General features: G+C 38.5%; 1 protein-coding gene across 3 annotated transcripts in view; it reads left to right on the top strand.

Moving 5' to 3' along the window:
• ARID2 (AT-rich interaction domain 2) overlaps positions 1 to 18,967 on the top strand; it is a 103,585-nt gene that overhangs the window by 64,323 nt on the left and 20,295 nt on the right. For all 3 annotated transcript variants that reach the window (XM_084508263.1, XM_084508264.1, XM_084508265.1), the window contains 9 exons: positions 5,614 to 5,680; positions 5,767 to 6,017; positions 7,140 to 7,236; positions 7,331 to 7,540; positions 7,919 to 8,086; positions 9,088 to 9,163; positions 12,221 to 12,355; positions 12,845 to 13,044; positions 13,411 to 16,250. In XM_084508263.1, coding sequence (XP_084364389.1) covers positions 5,614 to 5,680; positions 5,767 to 6,017; positions 7,140 to 7,236; positions 7,331 to 7,540; positions 7,919 to 8,086; positions 9,088 to 9,163; positions 12,221 to 12,355; positions 12,845 to 13,044; positions 13,411 to 16,250 — 4,044 coding nt within the window. The remainder of the gene's footprint in view (positions 1 to 5,613; positions 5,681 to 5,766; positions 6,018 to 7,139; positions 7,237 to 7,330; positions 7,541 to 7,918; positions 8,087 to 9,087; positions 9,164 to 12,220; positions 12,356 to 12,844; positions 13,045 to 13,410; positions 16,251 to 18,967) is intronic.

Raw genomic sequence — 18,967 nt, 5'->3', positions numbered from 1 at the left:
TAGAGGCAGCTAGTTTCTGTATTTTAATATCTTTATAAATATAATTGGGGTTATTTCAGAATTCTGTGTTTATACTAAAAATTGTCCAAGTTTTTATTTAACATTTGCTTAAAATTAACTTGATTTAATTTTTGGTCTCTTAATCGTATTAGTATTTTTAAACTACAGTTCAAAAAAGAAAGATGGGCATATATTTTTTTTCATTATTTTTTTCTCATTCTTTTACTACATTTTAGTTCACTCTGAGTAGTACAGTATCATTACCATTTCTCCCACCTTTAGCTATCTAAGTCATTACTGTTGGCTATTTGGTATTCAGGCAACTCTTTTAGTTCTCTATTCACGTATCATAAAGAATTTTTCAAGTGTTTCAGCACCCATAGTTTGATTTTTATATTCTGCTCTCCTCCAGTTTTGACTTAAAATCATTTTACTTTACATATCCTCTCTTTCTGAAGAACTCTGGTACTGCTTATTTCTGATATTGCCTTCATTTAGCTGAATTACCTCTCCATTGTCATCTAACTATATATATTACTAGTATATTTTCACTTTGATCCTAAATGTGATATTTTTTAGTCTGTCTGCTGCATATTTTGTGCAATGGTTAACTACAGCAGGTTTCCTTTAGATTTTGTCCATCTTTTTTCCTTAGTCAGCATTGATCAGGCATTTTAGGAGCAAGTAGAAATCTCTGTGTGTTATACAGTTTTATCACTGCTGCTCTATTTTCTCTTTTCTAAGCGTACCTACTTCACTTTCCAGAATTCACTGTAAGCCAAGATCATTTTTCGTAAAGCTTCATAAATGATTAACAGTACCATGATTTTTTATAACAACCTTCTGGTTTGGTAATGTCGTATCCACAAAGAAAGAGGCTTAAATCTTTGGTTTTATCCTTTCACACCGCTAACGTTTCAGTTGAAGGCGATGATGAATAGCAGTGTATTTATTTTGCACCAAACTTGGAGAGAATCAGGTTTTGTTTCTTTGTGTGTTTGTTTTGCCAATCCTCACCACATAAGTTTTCTAATCTTCTTTTGCACTTTCCATTATTCATAGTGCTTGATACTTTCTCGCTTTGTACAGTGCTTCCCTCTAAACGAAATCAAATATCTTTACTAATCAGTGAACATGAATGCATACTTAATCTCTGTTCCATTAGCTGTCAAAATCTGAGTATCATTTTAATTATGCCTGCTGTTTTCCCTTATAGCTATGTTAATTTCTTGCGTTCTTCCTTTCTGAGTTTTCCTGCAAACAGGCTTAAATCTGTAGTTACTCAAAATGACAGGATGTCCTTCCTTCAGTTCTCTGACTTCTTGGTGCCTCCTCCAGCTGTGGAATTCCAAAGTCCATGCTTATGCAATTTCTGTCCTTTCTTTATTGCTTTGCATAACGCCTTTCTTTCTTTCTTTCTTTCTTTCTTTCTTTCTTTCTTTCTTTCTTTCTTTCTTTCTTTCTTTCTTTCTTTCTTTCTTTCTTTCTTTCTTTCTTTCTTTCTTTCTTTCTTTCTTTCTTTCTTTCTTTCTTTCTTGTGTTAAATCAGTTTGGCGTCCAACTCTCTTTTCTTTGTGTAAGTTTAATATTCATTTACTGTGTATTTATTCTTTGAGTCTGTCTCACATAATGTGTAGGGAGAGGTCCTTAGAAATTTACATGCCTAAAATACTTTTCAAATGTCACTTTCATGTCTCATGGTGATCCATCAAGCTGTCAAGCTCAGACTTGGCTCCACTTGCACTCATATTTTTCTTGGACAATAAGTAGTCATGATCGTTGCTGCAGTACATGATTTGTGAACTCAGACATCCATTGTTTTTTACAGACAGTAATTTGGTCAATCTGATTTTCAGTGAATTATGTATAATCCTGTGTACCTTTTTCCAGAGGAACTTTTCTGTTGTCAGTAATCAGATCGTGCATGTGAATCAAGTTCTTTAACCCTCGTCCATTATCTCTTAACATCTAGATGTCACATAGTCAAGTGTTACTTGTTTGAGTCCAAGTTTTAGCTTTATGTTACAGTTATCAGTATTATACGATGACCTAAAACATTTATATAGGGATAACTGTTGATAAAGAGCTTCAATTTTTCTTCCTTCCTGTTCATTTCTGTTGATAAGTGGTATCAAAGTGCAGCTATCCACACCTTTTCGTAGGGAAGTAATAACTGCATGTGATGCTTGTTTTCTTGCTTCCCTGTTGTTTTTCAAAGGAATGCTCAGGTTGATCTAATCTATCTTTTTCCACACTTGACTTTTCTTTAGGAAAATAAAAATAGTGGCATGTTTTGCCTTGTTCTTTTCTCACAGATGGATCTCAAATGTATGTAGGTTAATTTTGTTTTCTACTTTGCCGAATTATTTTCTACCTCAAAATTCTTGGCTTGTTGAACAAAAGATGTAGCTTAACATTTCCTGAGGTTGTTTGGTTTGGTTTTGACCTCCCCTAAGAACTAGGGGTGTGCGTCTATGTGAATATGGACCAATATTCATGTCTTTGTATTAAACAGTGCGAGAAGTGAGTATTCTGGTCCAGAGCCAGACTGGTTCTAGAAGCATCAATGAACTTACTGCTGACCTTCTGATTGTGAAAGCATTTCTCTGAATACTCCAAGTCATCCACAAGGCTGTTGAGGTTGTGCTAGAGTGGCTGAATCAGTTTAATTCTTTTCCATGTCCTCTGTAGAAACGTGCTTTTCTACATTTTTTTTGGATGAGTGAGTAGGCTGAAGAGAGTATGGTCTGTCACAGGTTACCTGCTTGGACATCTGGTTTGAATCTGTATGTTCTCAGCTTCTTCCTTGTTCTGGTGTATGAAGAGTCTGGAAGGATTTCCTAACAGGTTTTTGTTCTGTGAGGCACCGTGCTCTTTCTACTTCATCTTTCTCCTGAGTTAGCTGATTATGTACTAGCTAAGTATGAAACTGCAGCTTCCTCTGAACATCACAGCTACCTCTGCTAGGACTCAAGTGACACCACTGGAACTTTTGCAGAATGCTTGAAATCTTAAAATCTGCAAAGTGATCACAGGAAGTTTGACTTACTGCTGCAGAAGACATCTCACAGGTGCTGAAACACCCCTGATTGGGGTGGCTTTGGGAATGTAAGCAAGCCTACGGGTTTTAGTGAGCAAAAGGCCCTGGCACACTTCTGCAGGTAAAGAAGGCAGTGTTTTCAGTGAGAGTGATCATCCACAGTGATAGCGTATGTAGAAATAAGCACAAAAGAGAAATATATAATACAACTTTGTTCCTTCTGAAGTTGTGTTGTCTGTATGTTCGTGCCCAGTCCTGCGGATTCTCTTCCTTAAAGAGGCCTTCCAGATCCCCAGGACTTGGAGTAACTGAGTCCCTGGGGGCACACATGCTATCCCGGTGTGCTTCGCCTACCTAACAGCACTTGTGTATGGGTAATCCTGAGGCAAAAGCACTCTCTCGTTTGAGCAGTTAGTATTTTATGCTCACAGCAAGACTACGTAATGAAACAATTTGAAGAATAATAGTTACATAAGGAAACTTTCTTTGGTGCCTTGGAACCTCTCATTTTAACTGGCAGAAAGAAGCCATGTTCTGTTCTTTTCTGAAAAAGATGATCTTACCCTACCTGACACCTACAATTGTTTGTCAGGCTGCTGCTTACGAAAGGGGAGAGTTCCTCAGTTGGTCTAGCAACTAGGGTGGGTCTGTTTATTTTGTGTGAGGCGAGATGTGTGCTCTTCCAGCAATGTGTTTCTGTCCTCATCTTTAGCCATAGGACTTCGAGGCTTTATCTTCAGCAGTATCTGTTGTGTTTTTGTCTGGAAAAAAAAAAAAAATCAAATCGTCATTTTCCACCCTTTTGAGAACATGCCTTCTAGATGGAAAAAATTAGCTCCTTTGAGACTTTTTATTGCCAGAGGTTTTTAAATATTTCACTTTGGACTGTAAGCTGAAATACTAAGAGGCAGAAAGTGGGTTATTGGAGGGTTCAGCTAGCAAAATGTGATCCTGCTGTTTTACCATTTAACATTTTTAACCTTGCGCTGTGATTGACTTTGTCCTCTTCCAAAGAGGTTCAGGTTAAAGATGAAGACGTTAAGTATCTCTGCTCAATATTCATGTAAAAATAATAATAATAATAAATCCTTAATTGATTAAACAGCTAATCCTTAAAAGCTTGTAAGGTTTTTCTTTTAAGTAGCAGTGAAATATGAAGGATTATTATCTTCATTCCTTTTCCAAGAGGAAACACCCTAAAGGAAAGTGTATATTTACCAGTAATATATTTTATATGCCCTTTAAATCATGACTGAAACCTCTTCCCTAAATGCTATAGTTTCCTTCTTTAAAAGGAAAAGCAGCTCAAAATGCAGTACATTCTGGAACTTTATCTCCATTCCTTGGTCTTTTGTAGGGTCTTGATTGTAGCCTCAGTATTAACTAGAAAAATCTGTTTATCACAAACAGTAGGAGGCTAGATTTTTATCTGGCTGTTCTTGTCTTGGCTAAAATGAGGTAATAATCCTTTCTGTGCAAGTCAGCCTCTTTACTAAACAGCACTTGGATGTCATTTAGCAGCATTGCAGTGAAAAATAAAATTCTTTTCCTTCCAATTTAGAAAATCTGTAGTATTATATTTTTCAAGAAAATAATAGTGTCAAGCTTGGTATGAATGCTGTAATTTAGTAATTACATTTGCATAGCAAAATTTCTCCTGCTGTTCAGCTGGTTGTACCATCCTTCCCTTTTTATCAAGATTTATTTGTGCTTTTATTCAGTGTTCATAGCCAGAAGAGTAGCTCTATTTCTTTAGTGAGTCAAAGAAGTGTATACATTAGTGAAATGAAAGTTTACATTTTTATTCTGATGTATACATTAGAATATATTATATATTTTAGATCTTTAGTATACATTACAGTGTATATTTTTCTTAGCTTGCAAACCTTTGATTCCTTGATTGATAGTTAATTTCACCAGGCCAAGCAATGTAACCATTTACAGATCAGGCCATATATTTGTAAAGTAATTTGAATTCTAGTCTGCTGAAGCTTTTTGGTTTGCGTTTATTTATAAAGGTTTTTGGTGGCAGTAGTTATTGCTTCTCTCTGTTCATTGATTTAAGGTGATGTGGAAAGCATTTTAGAAGCTTTAGAAAGTCTCTCCAAATAGAAACCTTAACTGCTGGACTTCTGGCAGGAGCTAAGGTCTACTGAAACTGAGAGAAGTCATCTGCCTTATGAGTTCACTGCTTGTAGGAAGTGAAAGAAAATGAGCTCTGCTTTTTCCAACTTGCTGGATTTGTAATGGTTTGTGGAAGAACATGCATGTAGTTTCAGTATGTGTTTCAGTAACATAGATCAAGGGTACCATTGGTTCATCATGAAAGCATATTTCTGGTACTTGTGAAAGGAAGAGCTTCCTCATGAGAAGTACTGAACACCTTGCGTATCATTCCCTGAGTGAAAAGTTTTGATACTATTACATAAGACTGGGGGCACTAGGATACTTTTTAACAATAAGCTTTTTCCTATTGAAAAGTATTTTAAAGTAATAACAATAATAATAAAAATAACTAATTCAAGAAATATAATCCCCTAAAAATTAAGTGTATTTCTGATTTTTTTCTTCAGTTCTGGAAGGATATTGTTGAGGATATTGAAGTACGTGACCTAATTTCTGACAGAAGCAAATCTCAAGGTGAGAAATCTTGACTAAACTTAATACAGACATGTTTGTAAATACAGCAAAGGAAGGACTAAAATATCTGTTTATTTACCTTCTAGAAATTCCATCAGAAGATTGGATTTGGGAATCCTTATTTCATCCACCTCGCAAATTGGGCATTAATGATATCGAAGGGCAGCGGGTTCTTCAGATCGCAGTGATTTTACGTAATCTTTCTTTTGAAGAGGGAAATGTTAAACTTTTGGCAGCTAATCGTACTTGTCTTCGGTTCCTGCTACTCTCTGCTCACAGTCATTTTATTTCTCTACGGCAGTTGGGGCTTGACACGCTGGGAAATATTGCAGCAGAGGTAATGTGCTTCAAAACAGAATAATTAAAATATCATTTGATAAAGGCATTACTTTAATGTTAATTAAATGAATTACTTTTCCTTGATCGTTGGATGAAGCAGTAAATAAATCATTCTCTGAATTTGTAAATAGCATTTTGAAAGCAAGTATTCAAGGCCAAAAGTAAAACACAGGCTGTATGTGTTAGTTTGCTTAAATAGATTCACATGGAGAAGGCTGGTTACGTGGGGACATACAGGATATTCATACTGCATAATTTTCAGTTCTGCAGATGGAAGGAGGGAGCTAGCTCAATTCTGCAGACTATACATGAGCTTGCTCTCCTCATACTTCCTTTAGTTATAATTTCAAAACAGAACATTTGAAAAAAGGGGGTGGCAGAGGGTTTTATGCCACGCTGAGCAGGCACCACTATGGTGCTGGGTATTCTGCCTGAATCACGAGACATCTTTTTCTTTTCCAAGAGATTTGAATGTAATGTACTGTTTCAGGTTGCCATATCATTGTGCAGATAAATTGTGCAGAATTTACAGGGAGTTATGTTCAGATATTCCTTTTATTTTTAAATATAACAGGTACAGTTAAATTAAATGGTTAGATACCAGAGTATGAGACTTGAAGTATTGGTCCACTGCTGAGTGTCTGAAGAAGTTTGTGTTTTCATTTACTGCGTATCCAACTTCTCTTGAACAAGAAAGAATGTTACCTGCTACAAAGTCTGAGAGCTCTGATAGAGAAGCACAAGTGGATAGAAGTAGGATGAACAACTGTGGTAGACTTTGGGAAGGAATGCTTGTTCCTACTCGAGTTCTGTTCTTTGGTGGATGCTAAAATATATTTGAGTATGCTGCATGGAAATAAAGTTATTTTCCTTATTCTGAGAAAAAAATGTAAATTAGACTGCTACTTCAGAGTAGAAGAGGAAGAGGGGGCTAAAAACGCTAGCTAAAATAAAAAAACAACCTCACAGGGTTCTGTTTTTGTGAACGCAAGTGCCATTTAGCTATGCTCCATTTAACCACTTCTGAATCTTATGTTTTGATGTACATATTTAAGGATTTGAACTGTTGCCACTATATGCATAGTGTTAGTCATATTTTTTTTTTCTCTTTTCCTATCAGCTTCTTTTGGATCCTGTTGATTTCAAAACTACTCATCTAATGTTTCACACTGTTACAAAATGCCTCATGTCAAGGGATAGATTTTTAAAAATGAGAGGTAAGATCTCAAGCTATTCTTGTTGCTGTATTGGAATTGAAATTATTGCTGTTAAACTATTTCGTTTTTTTTTTTTTGTTTTTTTTTTTTGCAGGCATGGAAATCTTGGCAAATCTTTGTAAAGCTGAAGATAATGGTGTTTTAATTTGTGAATATGTGGATCAAGAATCCTACAAAGAGATCATATGTCATCTCACGCTGCCAGATGTGCTGCTTGTAATCTCAGCACTTGAGGTGCTATACATGCTCACAGAAATGGGAGAAGTGGCCTGCACAAAGATTTCTAAAGTAGAGAAGAGCATAGGTAAGGCAGAAGCAAGACAAAATCTGCTACTCTCACCTATATAGGAAAAAGGACTTCAGAACGTGTTGTGTTCAGTGGTTGAAAATGTGGCTTGCGTGTGTGTGTGTGTGCGCACACAGCTCAGGGATAGATATTGCAGTAGTAAATTTTACTATAACAACTCTGTGTCTGCAAGAAACTGATGATAGTAGTAACTATGGAAGCTAAAATTATTTCAAAATATTTTTATGTCAGTAAGAAATTGTGTAAAATCTACGGAAGCATGCGGAGGCTTGTTTTCTTTCAACACATGACAATTTTAAAGCAAATCAACATGTCCCAGCTGCATTCATTTGTCTTGTCCTAATGTCACTGTCGATTTTGCATTTAATACTTTAGATACATTAGTATGTCTGGTTTCTATGGACATCCAGATGTTTGGACCTGATGCGCTTACTGCTGTAAAACTCATTGAACATCAGTGTGTTAACCAGCAAGGAGTACCTGATGTCAGACCACCAGTAATGGATCATGGTTCTTCACAGGCCCATGCAGCAGGTGTCCCAGGTTAGTATCACTACGAGAGAAAATACTCTTCTACAGTTTCCTATGTGGCATGCATGATTTCTGTCTTTTGTAGGTTTTGTAGGTTTCTGGTTGATTTACATAAATAAGTATAGCATTATATATGGTGTATGTGCGTGTATTATGTATAAGGTGTATATAATTCTATACTTATTGTATATATATATAATATAAAATATATATGTGTGTGTATGTACATACACACACATATGGAGATATATATATATATGTTATTGTTGTGGTTTTTACCCTGATGGGCAGCTAAGCTCTACTTCAACTCCTCCCCTTCAAAGAAAGAGGTGGAGAAAAATAGAGTGGAAAGAGCTCATGGATTGAGATAAGGACAGGGAGATTGCTTACTGGTTGCCATCATGGGCAAACCAGACTCAACATTGGGAGTATATACCTCACGTGCATGCAGGATTGAACAAAGCTATTAATTCTGTGGAAAACGGAGGAAGAATCAACGTGAGAGATACTAACATTCATGGTCACTGTTTCTGGAATGGGTTCAGATACCTTGGTGGAAGTGAATGGAAAAGAGTGTGACTAAGAAGATGAACAAAAATGAATGGAAGGAACCAGTGTGACATTGTAACAAAGTTCTTTACTTTAAACTTGTTTCAACTTAGGAGTTGGAAAGTTACTGTGTATTTGTGCCTGTTCTTGTGGAGTATCCTGTCACTCTTAAATCATATTCAATATTCTATCCTTCTTAGAGTTAGCACATGGATCATGAATCTGGAAGCTGTTCTTCACTAAGTGCTTGCTTCACGATTGCACTTCAGTGGTTTCCCTGGCCTTGGCCTGCCCTGCTTTGTTTTGGTAAACTGGTGCAAATCTGTAGTCTTAGTGCACATCTGTGACTTATCTTAGTTGGCAATATCCAGCTTACAAGCATAGGAGACACTGTACCAGTGATAGTCATGGCTTTGAAAATCATTTGCTTCATTCAACAAATGTTTTTTTTTCCTTCCCCACAGCCTCTAGAGCAGCACCACATGTTGCTCCACCACCAGGAATAGTAGAAATAGACAGCGAGAAATTTGCGTGTCAGTGGTAAGTGCACAGCTCTATTCAAATACTTAAATGAAGAGGAAAAACTATTTATGTGTCACAGATTTCCCTAGCTTGTTTCTATTCACTGTTAGACTATTTTTTTCTGGAAAGTATAAAGTAAAACCATTCTGTCATTGCTTTGAAGTACCATGAAAGAAAAAACTCAACGAGAATGTTCACTATTGGACAGATGATGCTTGAAATTAGTTGTTTTCTCTCTTTGAATATAATTTAATTTAATTTTAACTCCTGCATTGATTTTATTTATTTTTTTTAAGTTGTCAGGCAGCATTGTCTGTTTCATGAGTGTTTTTATCAGGTAATGTGTCACCATATTACCGCACCAATATAGAAGTAATCCTCAAATTATGAAGCTAGACCCTGCAAAACTCTCATGTGACGATTGTAAATCCCAAGCATGTTAAGGAATATTCAAGCCTCCCCTCCAAATTCTTTTGCTTTCACCTAACACTGTTGTTGATTACCTGCCAGATAGTGAGAAAAAATCTGTTCTGCTGGTGGTTCTTACATGGGCTGAGAGCAATCTGTTCACATTCTAAGTATTTGTATTAATCAGTTCTTGATGGCCCTTTCCACTTGTGCTGCTTGACACCTCACACGTCCATCTTAGCCATCAGACAAGAGCCTTCAAAATGAAGTGGCTACGATTTGTTAAAGCTTAGTGCTTCTAGTTCATGATGTAGTTTTACTCATTTTTGCAGCGAAGTATCAATTGGATGGGAGAAACATTTAAGATTTTTGTTGCTCAACTGATGTTGCTCTTACACTGTTGTTTGCACTCTGTGAAGTATTATTATATACTGCTGATAGAACGAGATATTTCATGTTTAGATACTTAAACAGGGACACCTGGCATTGGGATCAACCACACTTCACCTTAGCCATCTACAAGTTGGTCTCTAAACAAAGCTGTTTTTTTAGGCTGCTCTTTAATTAATGGAGGGGGAGATTCTCCCACAGTTAAATTAATTGCCTTCACCTGCCTAATTTCTGACATGATGAGAGATTACCTTCTGGTGCCACCTTTTCTCTATTAACTATAGAAAGCACTATACATCTAGCTTTCAGTAGTAAAGTCTTAGGCAAGCACTCTAATAAAATGTAAAGTAAAAATTTCAGCTGTTAAAATAAGTGTGGATAGGTACCATTCTGTAACTGTGCAATACCATCAAATGACGAAAGATAATGAAGCAGACGATACGGAATAATATCAGAAGATTTGGAAGGTCGTCATTGTTTCTGAATCCATGTACAGTGTGCTTCTACAGCTGTCAGTGATGATTTTGTATTCAATTTTCTTCCAGTTAGTCTTAGTTAGGTATGAATTAGTGAATACTAAAAATTAACATCTAAAGATTCTCATTAAATACTGACTGTGCTGCCTCCTCTCCCCCCCCAAAAACAAAACAAAACAAACAACAACAACAACAACAAAAAAGAAATGCATGTTGTTGTTGTTTTTTAATTCAAATCCAGAGCAGAGAACTAGCCCCTTCCAAACATTTAATCAATGCTGACATGGATTGTCTTACATTCATGCAAATTTTCATGGTGTGTTTTGGTATGGTATTACTAGAATGACTAAAAGAAACTGGAAGTGAATAAGTTATAATGGTAGCGTTTTGGAAAGTTACTGCCTCTTGGAAGCAACAGAAAGAAAACATGTCTAAGCTGACCTTCCTGGATATATTATAAGTCAGCTTAGCCTGGGTAGGAGTCTTCTTGTAAAGCTAAGTGTGAGTGACAGTGAAGCGCTAATCGCAGTTCCCGTTGCACCTCTCTAAGTCCTGACCTCCTGTTTGCTGCTTGTACCAGTGACAGTGTGTCAGCCTGATGCCACATATCCAGCTGGACAGTCATTTGTCTGATACGCCGGGTCTAATTAGTACCTAGGCTTTCTGTCACACAATGGGGTCTCAATTTTTTGTAATAAAATTATAACTAAACTGCAGGAGAAATGGCAGTATACTTGCACTTTTCTGAATATGAGACAGCCCAGTTTAAAGACTAAATCCTTCACTCTTTAAACATTTAGCTCTACGGGGAGTCTGGGACTCTACAAAGGAGAATGCAGTGCAGCTTTCCAAAGGGTTAGCACTGTATAGTAAATACTGACAAGTTTAAATGTATTTTTGTTCCATTTGAGCCTATATTCTGGTATCGGTATTCGAGCATTGTGTGGAGAGTTGTTACTTTTCTCCATTTACTGTTGGGGGTGAACTGTTCACGTGCATCTGGACTGGAATAATGGAGCTCAAAGAAATAAAATTAATCAGATAGGAACTGCTGCCTTCTCTCATGGTTTTCTAGTTGGGAATTGGATGGTCTCTGTGTTTGTAAAGATGCCGTAGGAGACACAAATACCTTCCTTCCATGGAAACTGAACATTAGGCAGAACAGGCTGTACAAGGGTTTTGTGATGCCTACTTAGAGTGTGACTGCTGGCATGAGTGTTTGTGTTCATATGCGTGTATGAGAGAGTTCCAGTCCCCTCTCTCCTGCCTTTCCATCTCTGTCGTAATCATAGCTTGATGTGTTATTCTAGCTCTGTTTTTTTCTTGTATTTTAAATTACAACTGCATTTGCAGATCTAAGATACCGTTTTTGACACAAATGTTGAGTAGATTACTGATAGAGATTCTTGGTGAAGAATTAGCTAGCATTCAGTCTATCTTTTGATAAAGTAGAGTCATAAAGAAGTAAGCGTAGAGCTTGTGGTGGTGAGAAGTCACCAAACAATGTGTTTGTTGTTGTTTCTGTATATACAATAAAAAAGGCATGTGTAGGGACTGTTCAACTTATCTATGTAAGTAAAATGTTTATTATAAAACTGTGTGTGTAGCCTAGGAGTCCTATGTGTCAGATCATAAGCAGTGAGAAATAAAAAGTATGAAACATACATTTGACAAGACAGTATTTTGAAATGCCATTTCCCATGTTGTCATAAGATCTCTAAATTCTCAGATACAGACAGAAGTGTTCTAATGGCTATGCTGTCTCTATGTTTTGCTTCATGGTCTATTTTTTTGTCTTCAGGTTGAATGCACATTTTGAGGTGTATCTTGATTGCTCAGTCTCTCGAGCAGAAATGTACTCTGAATACCTCTCTACCTGTAGTAAATTAGCTCGAGGTGGAATCCTGACATCAACTGGATTTTATAAATGTCTGCGGTAAGACAAAAATTTACGCAACCATAAAGAAACAATTGTACGTTCTCAGTACTAACATGTAGCTTTCGATTTCTTTGAGGAAAAAAATCTACTGAGTTAAGTTTGAAAGCCATGCAGTTTTGGAATTTTAATTGAAACTCATTTGTAGTTTAATTGATTTGATTTCAGTCTATTTCAGGATCTTTAGCAGAGTTACTTCTATAGCATTCTAGTTATTTCTATAGCCTTCTTACTTCTTTCCCAGGTAGTTTTGGAGGTATTGTAGTTTTTACTCAGCTCATTCAAAATTGTGGCCAAAGCCAGGTTGGCCTGTTAGTTCTCAGTGACTGAATACTTCAAAGCTCCTGGAGAATTCTGCTATATTGCAATGATGCAGGCAGTAGCACATTTACTGTGCACATAAGAGTAATGTTGAATATTAAAATGAAAGCATGGTAAGAGGATTGAAGTACTGTGTTTACTAACATAGATTTACGTTGTGTTTGGCAGAACTGTCTTTCCAAATCATACAGTGAAGAGAGTAGAAGATCCAAATAACAATGGTCAAGCACATATACATGTGGTAGGAGTGAAAAGGAGAGCTATACCACTTCCCATTCAGATGTACTATCAGCAGCAACCAACTTCGTCTACCCCAGTCGTTCGGGTCGATTCAATTCCTGATGTGTCGTCTTCTCCTTCGCCAGCAGGTTTTTTAATTACTTAAATAAAAAGTATTTTGCATTGATTCTTAAGTGACAGTAAAAAAAAAAAAAAGTTACTGAAACTATTTTGCAAGTGCTAGAACTAGGGACAATGTGGTTTTATTCATTGCATTCATTTTATTCAGTAGCGTTCTGAATAGTATTACTGTATGTGTTTGCATGCTATCTAATATTTGGCATGTGACCCATAAGCTTGTCAGCAGACAAACCATTGTTGCTGCATCATTAATTCAGACACAATATGGCTTTATATAGAATTATAAATTCAGGCCTTGAGGTTTTACAAATTCCTTATGTTCGTGTTTTGAACTAATTTTTGCTTTCAAACTTTCACCTTGTTTATTTCAATAGGAATCCCACATGGGCCACAAAGCGTAGGAAATCATTATCAGAGGACCCCTATTAACCAGTCTTCAACTTTGACAGCAACACAGATGTCTTTTCCAATTCAAGGTGTTCATACTGTGGCACAGACTGTTTCTAGAATTCCACAAAACCCTGTTCATGCACAGCAGCAAAATGCTACAATGACTGTTATACAGAATAAAGGTCCAATACCCTGTGAAGTAGTGAAGGCCACAGTAATACAGAGCTCTGTCCCCCAGTCTGGGGTTCCTGTTACTATTGCTGTGGGAGGAGCACAAGCTTCTAATCAAAATCACAGCAGTACAGGACCACAGCCATCTGTTGCTGTTGTTGGTTCTCAGACGTTGCTTCACCACCAACCTGTAATTCAACAACAGTCTCCACTGCACGCAGTGGTACCAGGACAGATACCTTCAGGCACTCCTGTTACAGTAATTCAACAAGCTGTACCTCAGGGTCATATATTTGGCAGAGTACAAAACATACCAGCATGCAGTTCAGCAGTTTCACAGGGTCAACAGCTAATCACCACATCATCGCAACCCGGGCAGACGTCATCTCAGCCATCTTCTACTGGTAACCAGCAGCAAGACACGGTCATCATAGCGCCACAGCAGTACGTCACCACCTCTGCTTCTAACATCGTTTCTGCCACCACCGTTCAGAATTTCCAAGTAGCAGCTGGGCAGGTGGTCACAATTGCAGGCGTCCAGAACCCACCCACCTCTAGGGTGGGCTTTCAGAACATCGCACCAAAGCCATCCCAGCAAGGTCCACCCAACGTACAGCAGCCCATGCAGTCGCAGCAGCAGCCGCAGCCACCACCATCCCAGCAAAGCGTAGTGATTGTAAGCCAGCCAGCTCAGCAAGGTCAAACGTACGCACCAGCCATTCACCAAATAGTGCTTGCTAACCCAGCTTCCATTCCTGCTGGTCAAACTGTCCAGTTGACTGGACAGCCAAGCATTACTCCATCTTCTTCACCATCCCCAGGCCCGGTCACAAATAATCAAGTCCCCACAGTTATGTCATCTTCGTGTACCACTTCTCAGTCACAAGGACCCCCTCCTACCGTCAGCCAGATGCTTTCTGTAAAGAGGCAGCAGCAGCAGCAACACTCACCAGCATCGTCACAGCAGCAGGTACAACAGCCGATACAAATGCAAGTTCAGTCCCAACAAGCTAACGCAGGAGTTGGCCAGCCTAACTCTGGTGAATCCAGTCTGATAAAACAACTGCTTCTTCCGAAAAGAGGCCCCTCCACTCCAGGGGGGAAGCTTATACTCCCAGCTCCGCAGATTCCTCCACCTAACAATGCAAGAGCTCCGAGCCCTCAGGTGGTCTATCAGATGGCCAATAACCAAGCACCGGGTTACGGAGTTCAAGGACAGTCCTCAGCTCAGCAGCTGCTAGTTGGACAACAAAATGTTCAGCTGGTCCAGGGTGCAATCCCGCCCCAAGGGGCAGTGCAAACAGTACCCATTTCTAATTTACAGATATTGCCAGGTCAGTTGATCTCGAACAGCCCAGCAACGATTTTCCAAGGGACTACTGGCAACCAGGTTACGATAACAGTTGTGCCAAATACGAGTTTTGCTACTGCAACTGTGAGTCAGGGAAACGCAACTCAAATCATCGCTCCAGCAGGCATTGCAGTGAGTGGAACGCAGACAGGAGTTGGGCTCCAGGTGCAAACGCTTCCAGCTACTCAAGCACCTTCAGCTGGACAATCACCGTGTACTGCTGCTCCCCCGTTCAAAGGTGATAAAATAATTTGCCAAAAGGAGGAAGAAGCAAAGGAAGCAACAGGTTTACACATTCACGAACGTAAAATTGAAGTTATGGAGAATCCTTCCTGCCGAAGAGGAGCTGCAAACACCAGCAATGGGGATGCAAAAGAAAATGAAATGCAGGTGGGAAGTCTTTTAAATGGGAGAAAGTATAGTGACTCCAGTCTACCTCCTTCTAACTCAGGGAAAACTCAGAATGAGGCCAATCAGTGCTCACAAGTCAGTAATGGGCCGTCATTAGAAATGGGTGAGAACGGAGCTCCTGGAAAGCAGAACTTTGAACAAATGGACACGCAGGAAATTAAAAGTGATTTGAAGAAGCCCCTAGTTAATGGAATCTGTGATTTTGATAAAGGAGATGGTTCTCATTTGAGCAAAAACATTCCAAATCACAAAACTTCCAATCATGTAGGAAATGGTGAGATATCTTCAGTGGAACAACAAGGGAATTTGGATGCCACGCAGCAAGATACTGCCAAAGGTGATCAAGGGGAGAGAATTTCTAATGGGCCTGTATTAACTTTGAGTAGTTCACCTGTTGTAAGCGGTACACAGGAGGCTGCAAAACTGTTAACCCAGCAACTTAGTGGTACCAACACTGATTTACCTAATGGACCTCTAGCTTCAAGTTTGAATTCAGATGTGCCTCAGCAACGCCCAAGTGTAGTTGTCTCACCACAATCTACAGCCTCTGTTATACAGGGGCATCAAATCATAGCAGTTCCACACTCAGGACCTAGAGTGTCCCAGTCTACCCTGTCATCCGAAGTTCGGTCTACTAATGGCACAGCAGAATGCAAAACTGTAAAGAGGCCAGCAGAGGATAATGACAGGGAAACTGTTCCAGGAATTCCAAATAAAGTAGGAGTTAGAATTGTTACAATCAGTGACCCCAACAATGCTGGTTGCAGTGCCACTATGGTTGCTGTGCCAGCTGGAGCGGATCCAAGCACTGTAGCGAAAGTAGCAATAGAAAGTGCTGTTCAACAAAAGCAGCAGCATCCAACCACGTATATACAAAGCATGGTCACACAGGTATGTTGCAGCGTACTTTTTACGTTTATTCCAACTCTGACTGTGAAATAATATGTCTCAAAATGTAAACTCTGTATCTGTTGCACAGTATTTAAAATATTCAGAAAACGATGGTTTGCGTTCTTGCACAGACTGAAGTCCTAATAGCTTGCATACTTTGTTGATGTCATTGACAGTAGTGGTATGTCAAATAGCCTGTAGCTTCAAAATATGCAGTAAGGAAAGAACTTCTGTTCGTTGATTTCTTCCTTAAAGGATTTACTGTTCTGAAAACAAAAATGAGTTGTTGTACAGTCTTGTAAGAATGTCAGTATTGTTCTGCATCTTATTCTTGGTCCTTACTGCTTATGGGGGAGCAAAGATGTGTTTTGCAAGGTAGTTAACCACTGCAGCTGTATCTGGCCTGCTGAAATGAGCGCTTAAACTTGTGTTTAAAGGTGATCTTGAAAGGCTGGTTTCAGAAATTCACTATGGTCAGGAGCAAGTATTGTTTCGCAAATGTGTCAGAATATACATTTGTTTATTACAAAATAATTCCAATGTTCATTTTATTGATGCAAGTATTCTTTGGCTTTTTTATTCTGTTTGAAAAACTTTGGCGAGGGCCATTTTTGACTGTAACTTAAAAAAAAAAAAACACAACACATTTTAAAGTAGTTTCTTCCTAAGACTGTACTAGAAATGTGCTATGTCCATCATTTTCATGAGTATTACTGCAAATAATCAAGTTTCAGATGATTCCAGTCTCAGGATTTTATTTTGGCTTTGTACATGGACATAAAGTCCCTATCCAAAAAACCCTTCCTAACCTGAATAAGAGCAAAAAGAATGCAATATGAGGTGTGACAGTCACCGGATTCTGCCAGACTGCAGAGAGAGGAAATTCTGAGTGTATGTTCGTGCTTTTTGACCTTGAGGCACAACCCTTCTTTCATTTATTTTCCTTTTCTGTTCAGTTGGTTTGGGTTTGTTTTTGAAGGCATAGGGAGTATAGGCCTTCTAGATGGAAACAGAGCTGGAGCTTAAACTCAACAAGTGATGGCTGGTGCTACTTCTTTTCTGTGTCAAGCAAGGTTTCTATGGAAAGAAAACTCTTTTAAGGTTCTGTCACCTAATTGTCAGAAATCAGGACTAACAGTTAACAGGTTTTTGTCCCTTTTTTCTTTTAAACATATTACGCAGAGCCCTGTTTTTAAAACATCTTTAAAACCTGAATGTTTACATGTGCATTTATCAGAGAGAGATCTGTATTTTTATGATGCATTACTTAGCTTTGTTCTTGCTAGAAAAGATTAGACCAAAAGGAAAGTGTCTGTCGGTAGCACTGGGAGAAAACACCAGATAAATGGCAGATTTTCTGCAGCGTGGACGTATTAGCTATGCCTTGTTTTTTTTTACAGTGAATGTCTTTAGCTATTACACAGTTTGAATTTCTGTAATAGCTTCGCTAAGGGTTTATCTGGAATAGCAAATGGTACAGCTCTGTCTCTGGAATGGAATAGCTGTTACCTGTGGTTATGCATTCCCTGGACATGCGGCTGGCAAGAATTTGCAGCTGGGTCTCAAATGGCTACTGAGCTATTCGACTTCCCAGTTTTCTCCCAAAGGAGAGGAGGGGGGTAGTACAGCTCATGATTTCCTTTGTACGAGATTACCTGTTCCATTATGAAAACAGAGCAAAAAAAATGAAATGAGTATTTTCCATGCTGAAAGTTTCTTAAAGGATAGGGAAGATACCCTGTACTTTTTTTCCGTACACTGTCATTAATACTTTCTCCATGTTTACATCTTTTCCATTACCCATACAAATAGACGTGCTGCCAGCTTAGTCTGCAATTCAGTGCAAATCTGCAGATCCAAGTCTTAGCTTAATGTCTGTTTCCATGGAATTTAGCCTATTCTGTCTGGAGGATGCTCTGTCTTGCTTTCTGTCCTGCTTCAAAATGATGAAAAAATGCTTTCTTTAAAATGTGTGTTGGCCTAGAAGTGCTACCTGGCTAGCTCTTTTTTTTCCAAAGGTGTCTGGCTGCTGCAAACAGCCATTGTTATGCTGGAAAAGCAGATGCTAAAGTATTTCCAATATTGAGTCTGCTTTTAGGAGTAGGTTCGAGACACCCAGAAATAGTACGTAGCCTAATTCTCGCTAACTCAGTGTGGGTTTTACTAGTGACTGTTGGGTTTAGGTACTGTAAATTCATACCAAATTATTTTTTCCCTCCCATTTTGAGAGCCTTCCTCGTATGATAAGCAGCTTGCTTGTCTCTGACTTGTTGAAAGGCAGCAGCTAAGGGACACTTGTTTCACTCGAACATCTGCATTGTTTTATCCTCTCTAGAGCACCTAGCCTGTACTTTGTCTCTTGCAGAAGAAATAGGGGAAGATGCTTCTCTCTGCAAACAGCGTGAAGTTTAGTATAAATGCAACCCATGGAAGAAAAATGGTGAGGGACAGGAAATAAAGGGATATTAGCTACAGCAAAATTACATAGCTGCTGAGGCTGTTATTATGTGATTTCCTGCTTGTCTGTCATCTTGAAATTTTATTTTAAACTAGAGTATGTATTTCAGAGAAGTGAGAAAGGAATAGAGGAAGAAAATCTGTAATAAAATTTGACCACAGCAGGAAGGCTGGAAAAGGAGATGCAGAGGACAGAAGAGGGAGGAGGAGAGCGTTGCTTATGCAGCTGTAGCAGGATAAGTTGTCATGAACTGCAGAGG

This window comes from Aythya ferina, assembly GCF_964211825.1.
Source record: "Aythya ferina genome assembly, chromosome: 1".
Lineage (NCBI taxonomy): Eukaryota > Metazoa > Chordata > Aves > Anseriformes > Anatidae > Aythya > Aythya ferina.
The sequence above is the reverse complement of the archived record's forward strand: the minus strand, read 5'-3'. Positions and strand labels throughout refer to the sequence as shown.